Source organism: Nannospalax galili, unplaced genomic scaffold, assembly GCF_000622305.1.
Source record: "Nannospalax galili isolate Female #2095 unplaced genomic scaffold, S.galili_v1.0 scaffold356, whole genome shotgun sequence".
Lineage (NCBI taxonomy): Eukaryota > Metazoa > Chordata > Mammalia > Rodentia > Spalacidae > Nannospalax > Nannospalax galili.
Window position 1 is genome coordinate 2029112 of NW_008338126.1, and position 9920 is coordinate 2039031.

General features: G+C 52.9%; 1 protein-coding gene across 1 annotated transcript; it reads right to left on the reverse strand.

Annotated features, from left to right (window-relative positions):
• Positions 1-505: 505 nt before the first annotated feature.
• On the reverse strand, positions 506-9169 carry Tmem61 (transmembrane protein 61). Its single transcript, XM_008832984.3, has 3 exons — positions 8935-9169; positions 5497-5846; positions 506-865 (listed from the first exon to the last, which is right to left on the reverse strand). Exons 1-3 carry the CDS (start codon positions 8947-8949, stop codon positions 592-594), a joined length of 639 nt encoding a protein of 212 aa, XP_008831206.1. The 5' UTR covers positions 8950-9169; the 3' UTR covers positions 506-591.
• Between the last annotated feature and the right edge of the window lie 751 nt (positions 9170-9920).

Here is a 9920-nt window from a genome sequence, read left to right on the forward strand (position 1 = left end):
AAGGCAGGCCTCTGGCCTATGGCTGCACCCCTGTTTGCCACACAAGCACCCAGCTCATCCCATGAGTCTTTCCCACTCAGAACTCTGAGGCAGGGCTGCTGCTGTAAGTCCCAATTCTGTCTTACAAATGAGAAAACTGAGGCAGAGAAAGTCATTGCCAGGATGGTACAGGGTAGGACCCAGGCTCAGGGACTGAGCTCAGAGTCTGTGTTCTCTTGGTCACAAACTCAGTGTGTGAACTCAGACCACATCTGCTTCTGCCTCTGCTCCTGTGTTCTCCACACAAAATCTTCCAACCATCAGCTGGTGTGTCCCAACGCATCACCTTGGAGGTCCTAGTCAGGCTTGGCCAGTGATGATAGCAGAGTCCCAACACCCTGTGGGGAAGAAGAACCACAGGGACCAGCCATACATAAAATGGTGAGACCCAATGAAGTAGGATTTATTTAAGACCAGCTAATGAGGGGGATGGGTTTCTTACACAGCAAATACAAACAAAGCAGCATCCAGCAACACAGCTTTATTGAGTGCTCACAGCAAATCAGGCACTGGAAGAGGGCCCAAGCAAGTCTCATGGTTTAGGGGCCAGTTTCAGGACCTGCTAGGGACCTGTGACTCTTCTGCGGTTTCAGCTGAGCTTGGACTGGAGAGCGCAGAACCTGGACCAGAAATGGCACCCTGAGTGAGGATTACACTCTCATAGCTGGGTGGAGATGAGAGGGACAGCATCCCCAGCAGGGCATCCCCTGGGTCGTGGCACTGCAGGTCTTCCTCTTCAGGCTGCCCAGGGCGTGCCGGGGGACCTTCAACCAATGGACAGTGCATGGCTTCTTCATATGTGGGGATGACGACCTCCTTGGGGGCCCTACGGAAGAGGAGAGAGGCAGTTAGCAGGGTTACCTCCAAACTCTCCTGCTTGCTAAGGAAACAGGGGAGCCTGGGGCCAGGGAGCTGCATGCCATCCCCATTCACAGTTCTCTATGAAGCTTGCTCAAGCAGCCAGCCAAGGTCAGCTGTCCTTCCTTCCCAGAACTCCTCAGTTCCCTCTATAGGAAAGCTTCTCACACCCTTCCCTGCCACCACTCCCCATTCTGACACTCCCCTGGGACATTTTCTGACCTGTCCCCACTCCCTGCTTTCCACTGAACTCCAACAGTGCTCTTCTCTGTCATTCTACTGACACTATCTGGTTGTTCTCTAGGGCAGGGATTGACTCCAGGTGTCTAAGACAGGTGCTTGGAAGTTGTTTATTAAAAGACTGAGTGCTGGTCCATAGACGTAAAGACTCCTATTTACAAGGTTACAGTTGTGGTACTCAAGGAAAAATGTGATACTTCAATTTACTTGTCCAGCTGAATGCTTGAGACCTTGATATGGTAAAATTACCAGGTGATTACTTCTCCTTACGTGCCTCTAGGGATAGAAAGCGCACAACCTACCAAGTTAACCTCTTCTTTTACGCCCACTGCTGCCCTCAGAGTAGCCCACCAGGAGACAGGCTCACCACTCCCAGTCACAGCGCAGTTGCTGAATATCCTGGATTTGAACTCAGCCTGGAAGGCAGCAGAGTGCCAGGCACCTGTCAGGGGACCTGTAGACCAACAGGCTCTCACCTTACTCTGAGCTCTCAGCAGACTTTGCAAGGGAAGGCAGTGTTCCTGCCAAGCCTGTTGGCACATGCCTGTAATCTCAGGATTCTGGAGGCAGAGGGAAGGGGATGCTTGGGCTATATAGTAGGTTCAAGGTCAGCTAAGGCCACATAGTATGGCCCAGTCTCAACAAGGCAAAAAAGAAGGGGGCAGGGGAAGAAGATGGGGAGGAGGAAGAAGAGGAGGGCTAATGCTCCTGGAGATAGCACGCTGGATTCGATTGCTGTGTGGCTTTGGCTCTGTTCACATCTTCTCTGGACCTCTTATTCCTATCTGTGAAATGAAGATAATACCACCTCACAGATTCATGTGGGCTATAGGACTCCCCTCTCCTTTCCGTTCACCTCTAAGTCATGCTTTGTCCTCCCTACATTGTTTGAGCCTGCTTTGGGACCAGCCCAGAAGATGGGAGCCAGCAGGACAGCACGCGGGTGCTACGGAAGCTCAGCCCACAGCAGGAAGTTTGCTTAGAGGGCAGGTGTGCAGCAGCCCTCAAGCCACCTCCTGTCACCTCGGTGGCCAGCTGGCCCACCAACCCTAAGTGTCCAAGATTATGATCCAGAATGCCAGAACACAGGGAACTCGAGTTTTAAGGGAGGCCTGTTGTAGTGTGCAGGAAGGTCCTGGTGCATTCTGGTCAGGGCACTCTGCAGTTGTTGGGGGATGGTCCTGTCGGGTGGTCTCATGCACAGAAAGGTCACTGAGGCCAGGGCAGCCTGGTTAGGAGACATGCTTGCTACCACCCCTGCTGCCCTCCAGCTAAGGGAACAAATCCAGTAGGGCAGGGTGAGCCCCACTGATCTCACAGACAAGAGAAGGGCACAGGAGTTTAGTGTATAACGCCCTCCTCAGATGGCAAAGCTCATGCTCACCCCCACCTGTATACCCTCAGGTCTCCCTTTAGTAAAACAGGACTAATCTTTGCATCCACTCCTTAAGCAGCCAAGGCTCAAACCAGGTAGCAACCAAGTCTGCATGTTGTGAGCTATGCGATTCAGAACAGCTAAGGGATACAGGTCTCCTCACAGTGTGCACACTGGCCACCGTCATCTCATCAGTCTAATGGCACCCAGGAGGACAGAAGGCTTGATGGTGATCTTCACTGTCAACTTGACAGAATCTAGAATCACCTAGGAGACAAACCTGTCTGTCTATGAGGGAGTTTCTAGATTGGATTAATTGAGGTGGAAGACCCATCCTAAGGGCCAGGGCCCTACACTGAATGAAAATGAGAAAGCGTGCCAAGCATCAGCAATAAATGCTTTCTGCTTCCTGACTGGACACAATGTGACCAGGTGCCTCACATTCCTGCCCTTCCCATGATGGACTGTACCCTCAGTGAGCCAAAATAAACCTTTCCCCAAGTAGTTTTTTGTGAAGTATTTGGTGACAGCAACGAATGACCTGTGCAGAAAGCCTTCTCTGCTCCTCCCCTCTGATATGTGAGATGCCAGGTGTGACTCAAAATCTAGGGACAGCTGCAGTCAGCTCATAGAAAGATCAGAGACAGAGGCTGGCCTTTGGAGCAGGCCTGGCACTGTCTGCTGTGCTCGCCAAAGGGGACAACTAAAGAGGACACCAGAGGCCTCTCCTGCTACCTCCTTCGGGTCTGACAGTTGTCCTGTGAGCTCCCAGGGTAGGGTTTTGTCCTTCTCATTCCTGCTGCATTGTCAGGACTCTAAATCAGACCCAGCACACAGTAGGTACTCAGTCAGCATCAGGTAGATGCATGAAAGAATGAGTAGGTAACTAAGTGGGGACGAGGACTGCCCAAGTCAACAGATAAGGGAACCCATGTTTCTGACCACTATCAGGCAACCCCAGAGCGTGAGGTGCCTGATGACAGGACAGGCAGAGGATCTTCCTGTGCAGACAGGAAGGAAGGCACAAGCAGGTTTCCTCCACTCCCAGTCACACATTTCTGAATCTGAGACTTGGGTCCCAGAGCTGGAAGGACTCCCTCCTGCCTCCTGGGTGGGTGTCCTGCCTGTCTGGCTGACCATGGCATGGCACACCTGACCTGCAGCTGTGGCCTGGGACCTGTTGTCGCAACACTGTTATGTGTACAGACAACATGCTACTGCACTCAGGCCAGGCTCAGTAGGGTGGGAGGGGCAGACCTGGCCTGGCTCTTAGAGCTCTGACTTCCTTTGTGAGTAGGTGGGCCACTATCAGAGACTGAGAAGTGCAACATATGCCTGGATGGGCCCCAAGGCTTACCTTTTCTTCTGACAGCCCCTTCAAGGCAAGGTCTGACGCTCAACCCAGGCTGGCCTGGAACTCACTATGTAGCCCAGGCTGGCCTCAAACTCATGACAATCGCCCTACCTCAACCTCCTAAGTGCTGCATTACAGGTGTGCCCTACCATGTCCCCAGTTAAGGTCTGGCTATGGGCTAAGTGGTATCTGTTGAATGCTGGATCTGGCCTCAAGGAGCTTTGTGCCAATAGTGGAACACTCCAGAAGGCACTATCTACCTGACAAAGGGAAGAAGAGCATCCAGGCAGGTCCCCCACCAGCTTCTAGGAGCATGAGTCAACCCCTAACTGAGCAGTGTTGGGGATGGGCACAAGCTCAGCAGGCTCACACCACTGTGAGCTGTGAGTGACAAGCCTTCCTCTTCTGCAAACAGCAGTGGTTTCTGGCTGCAAAGGCAGATAAAAGGCGGGAAATACATGCAGGCCCCTGCGGTATGGCCCACTGGATCCTTTGTTGAATGAATGAATTCCCAATGAGAACATGCATAACTGTGTTTTCTCAAAGGTCAAAACTGGTTCCAGGGCATAAAGCACAGATGTAGCTGTACACAACACAACAGACAGGCTGGTGCAGCTATGTGAGTCAGATTTTAAGAAAACAGGTCTAAAGGCTGGGTATGGTGGTACATGCCTGTAGTCCCAACACTTGGGAGGCTGACAGGAGGATCACATGTTCTAGGCCAGATATGGCTACAAGCCAAACTCTGTCAGGAAAATAAAGGAGAAGGAAGGGGAAGGAAAGGGAGGGAAGGGGAGGGGAGAGGAGAGGAGGGGAGAAGAGGGGAGAAGAGAAAATAAATGTCCCAAAAGTCTAGGGAATTAACTGGTAATGGAAAAAAACAGGTTGAGACTGTCTTGACGCAACTTTTGCCTCGCCCCTCGCCCCTTGCCTACCTCACCTCTCTCTTATCCCCACCTCACCCCTACCTCACTCTCACCCTGCCCCCACTTCACTCTCACCCTACCCCCACCTTACTCTCCTAGCCCCACCGTTGCACATCAGAAATATTGCCATTTCCGGTGCATCTCCTGTGTGCTGGGCACAGGGCTACACCCTCACAACGGCTCACCCACTGGCCTAGGTGTCCCTGAGGCAGGGAACTGGAGAGAACACTGACTCCAGGCCAGATTGTTGGGTGGAGTCCCAGTTCCGATATACTAGCCAGGTATCCTTGGGCAAGTGGCTTAAGGTCTCTGTGCCTGGGTTTTCAAATAAATTAGGCCTGGCTAAGTCACCAGGAATGTGTAAAAAGCACCCAGCGCCAAGCCTGGCCAGTGCCCTCCTGTTCGTGCCTCCAGGACCCTTCCTGTGCCTGGGCTCTTGGCTCCTCTGGTTCTTTGCTGGGCGGGACTGCTGCTTGTTCCTGCAAGCCTTCCTGGATTTCTCCACACCTCCACAGGATCGTGTCTGCTCCTCACACCGCTCTTATTACTCTGGTTTGTCACCTGCCTCTGTCATGGGACATCCAAGTCCCCAGAGCACCGAGCAAGGCCTTTTCCAATAGTAGAACCTCGTGAAAATGTGCTGAGCAAATGCTGATATGATGACTGTGGCCAGTCACCCGAGGTCCCCACCCTGCCACACTGACCTGCAGCTCTCCTTCTCAGAGGACTCCACTGCCAGGCGGTGCAGGTCTCTGGAGACTCGGTACAGGTCCCCCCCGAGTGGCCCTTTTCTGCCATCCTGGATGGACCACAGCAAGCCAAAGAGCAGCAGCAGGCCACCCACACCGCAGCAGAGGAAACTGGCGGACTTGAGCAAGGGGTGAGGCACTTCAGGCACAGAGTGCTCTGCAGAGGGGTCCAGCAGGCCGGGTGGGGCAGCTGTACCCTCTTCGCTCCACCATGCAAAGCAGAGTGTTCCAACCACCAGGACCACTGTGCCGCCAACTGTCATGCAGTAACGCACGGTGGAGGCCACTCGACCCCTGTCACACATCTGCACACCGAAGGAAAGAGAAGAAATAAGCCAGAGAAACATACCGAGACCTTGGAAAAAATCTGCCTCCTTTGTGCCTCGGTTTCCTTACTTTGACATGGAGACAATGCCCATGCACTGCAGAATTACTTTGACAGTCACAGGTGAGCTGTATCCTAACACCACACCTGGGATACAGTAGGTGCTTAATAAATGGGGTCACACTTACTCTAGGCCTCTGCTCAGGCCTCAGGGACCTTGGCCTGGTGGGTAGATGGCTCCTGTGGTGGCTGGCTCATGGGAAGCTCAGAGGGACCAGGGCTGTGCTCCGCCTCCCCTCCCCAGGTCACCATCCCGTGGGTCCAACTCTTGTCTCCGTTTGACAGAAGATAAAGGGATGGGGGGATCAGGATAAGTGTGAATGAGGGCACTGGAAATGTGAAGTTGAATTTTGTGCCATAGAGCAACACTTTGCAAGGAAAGTCACAGGACTTTGTTTCTAACAGTCACAGCATGGGAAGAGCCGGCATACCCAACCTTAACAAAGCAGCCCTCATATGAACTATGTTGGAATAATATGAACCCTTCAAAAAGCCATGCTGAGCACAGATGTTCAGGAGAGGGGAGCATCTGTGGCATCTTACTTTATCAACCAACTCTCATGAATCACAAGAAGAATGAGGTCTCAGATAAAAATGTTGCACAGGGAAAATTCAGGAAGGAAGCCTGGCCCTGGACCCCACAGTCAGGAAAACGCAGGCACTTAGGTCCAGGTTACCCATAATGCTCAGTTCTGGGCCTTTCACTGTCGCTACTGATCCCTTTGCCTGGTGATCCCATGACCTTTCTGCTAGGCTCAGCTTGGGAAACTGCTTAAATCCCCTGGGCTACTGTGAGTACAAGCACTCACCTCTTGGGGTTGTCTTGTCTCCTCCTTAGCTTGCCCCCCTACTAGACTGGAGTTCACTGAACCCCTGGACCACAGTATTGTACAGAGAGATGCTGTGTGCATTTGACTGCAGTTCTCTGCTGGGAACTGGCCTTCAGGCAAATACAGTCAGCCTACAATCAAGGCACAGCCAAAGAGGGAGACAGACCCCTTCCAAACCTCTCCCACATCAGTAGGAAGAGGCTGTTGGGAGGAAGGCTGGAGCAACCAGCTTAGAGAAAACTCCAAGCAGGTCAGCAGGGGAAAACAGCACCTCCCACTTCCCAGCCTGCACAGCAGGGTTCTGGATACCTGAGAAGCTCACACCTGGGCATGCAGACTTTAAGTCACCTATAATGCTTTCTATTTTCCAGAAAAGCAGTGATTGTTCATTGTGAAGAGAACAAAATGGCAAAATACAAGTCAGCACAAATCCTGACCCTTAGAGATGAGCATGAGCTCATGGGGTCATTTCCTACCTAGTCCTCCCTTGGTCTACACACATGGTGATGATGGCAGGTGGTGTGTGCTGGGCATTTACCAACTGGGCACCACACCAAGCACCTACAGGTGTCCCCTTGCTTAATACTCATAACGGTGTTATAGTCCAGGGACACTGGGCTCTGAGAGACAACTTGTCCAAAGTTGGGCTAGATTTGGATGCAGGTCTAGCCTAAGCTTAAGTTCCCTTGTATGTATGTGCAGAGCCAGGTCTGTCTATATATAGTTTGAGATGCCTCCAGGCAAGATCATCTCATAAGTCTGTATCTGTGGGGCTGCTCCACCCAACAAGGCACCTTCCTTCCTCCACCTGGTTTCAGACAATGGCTCCTAGTGTGTCCCAGCCTCGGGCCATCCCCTGGAATAGCCTTTGGTGTGTCTCTCATGGGGGGGGTGACCATTTGTTTCTGTGAGGGTTTCCCTCCCTCTTTGTAGATTCCCATGGCAGGCAGGGCATATACTAATCTGCCATGAGGTGTTTGTATCCCTTGGATGGAAGATAGTCTGCCTCTGTGTGTGATGGTGGCTTTCTTCTCATTATAAACCAGGTGCTGGCTGGGAATCCTGCCCCTAGACCTCTCCACTCCCATTTCAGAGAGGCCACCTTGAGACACTTTGCTATCCCTCACACAGGTGTGCCTCTAACCCTGTACCTTAATAGGGGAAAAAAGAAGGGCTCCCTCCTCTGGAGAATATGGCCCCAACCCCTAGGGGGCAGGTAGGAAATTTTCCAGCCCCTGAGAAGTTCTACCCCATCCTGTCACTCAGTCAGGGCCTGCTAAGCTGATCCCTCCTCCACTGTTTACCCAGCTTCCCTCTTGCCCCTATCTCCACCCCAATCTAAGCTACCTGGGGCTCTCTAAGAGACCTGCTGCTCCCTCTGACAGGGGCCTTGCAGGAGGCAGCTCAATATCCCCTCCCAGGAACTACGACCACCTCCCTCAAGCCAGGTGATACCTTCCCAACCAGAAGTCTCTGTTCATCACACCTTCCCCTGTTCAGAGCTTTGGGACCTAGCTCTTCTCAGCTGTACTTTTGAGTTCATATCCTGCCTCTTAGAATAAGAAGCCACAGAGTTGAGACCAGCGATCTGTAAGTGAGGCCTGAGTACACAGAGCTGGATCCTAGTGGGTCTACTCATACCCTTGGCAAGTTACCTAGTGGCCTCCTGGCCCAGATGTCCCCGCTGTAAAATGGGCATGCTGCCTGGGAGGACTAAACAGGAAATCACCTACTTTCCTGCTGGTGGGAATTAATGTCCAGCAGCACCTGCCCTCCTCCCCACTCTGTCTTGCCCCACCTGTCCACTCACGGGGTTCAATAGAAGTAAGTTACTAGAAAGTCCTGTTGCTGTGAGGAGAGAAGGGAGATGGGCACCTGACACTCAGACCCACAGGGGGAGAGGGGACCAGCAGTACCTAGCTACTGTCCCACAATGGCGCTATAAAAGTACTTTAGCCACCTGCTTCTGTAAAGAGAAAAACATCCTGACAAGAAGTAGCCCACCCAGGTCCACTAGCCGCCTAGAAACTGAGGCCCTCAGTGATGTGGCACTGGGCCACAGGAGAGGTAAGACATTGGATGGGCCCCACAGGGTCCAGATTAAAGGAAGGGGCAAGCCATCCTCTTAGCAGGAGACGAGGTACTCCGGAGTGAAGGAGACAGAACGTTCGCACCCACCTCCCGCGCAGTCATCAGGAGGACCGGTCAGGCGTGGTCCAGGCGCGCGGAGCCGGGGACACTGGAAGGCATGGTGGCTGTGGCAGGGGAGGCGGCGCCCTCGGAGCCCTCGTGGGCTTCCTGAGGTCCCAGTCCCTGTCGTTCAAGTTACCCTCCGCGGCGACCACACCACGGAGCTGGGGCTCTGGAGATCAGACTGGGGCGCTGCCCACCCTCTCTCCTGGTGTCTCAAAGACTCAAGTGCTTAGGTCTGTTCCAGGTGCAGTGTCTAGTTCGGAGGGCCCCGCCCAACCTTAAAGCGACAGCGTGAGAGCAGGAGGGCATGCAGTTTCCCTGGGCCCTTGGAACAGCCCAGATGGAACTTTGGCCTAGAGACTCACTTCCCAGAGACGCTCAGCTGAGAGGGCCGTGGGAGGTCCTGATCCAGGACCTCCTACAGCCTTCCACAGAAAGAGAAACTGAGGCTCAAAGAGGAAAAGCCACTTATCCAAGCATTTCCTGCATCCTATGTTGACATGATCAGCTTTCTCACGGGGGAGGGGAGAGGAAGGGAAGGATGTCAGAGAGCAGCCCTCCTAAGCCCTCCCCTCTCCACATTCCAGGACAGCATTGTCAGCAAGAGGACCCTTATCATCCCTGAGGGCACCGCCCTGTGGAGAAAGACCAGAAGCTATGGCACTAATTTTTCTGTTAACACCATTCTCACCCACCTGTGAGTTATTGACAGAGGAAGAGTGCCTGATGTTTTTATGACCAGGTAGTTTGGGAACCCAGAAGAAAGGTTAGCTCTGTCTATGTGCTATCTGTGGCACCTGATGTCTAAGATGACACCTGAGTCATCTTGGAAGGCTGGCAATGGGCCACAGCATGCAGCAGAAGGTGAAGGCTAGACAAAGTCACAGGCTAGAAAATCCTGTCAGACTCCTGTGGATCCAGGACTCACTGGGTCTGGGTTTGACTTTGTTGTTTCCCAATGCTGCAACAAA

What these genes read in the sequence shown, in the direction of transcription:
- Tmem61 (XM_008832984.3), bottom strand. An exon ending in TCTGAGAAGGAGAGCTGCAG is followed by an intron (nt 866 to 5,496) that starts GTCAGTGTGGCA and finishes CCTCTTCCGTAG; the next exon opens with GGCCCCCAAGGAGGTCGTCA.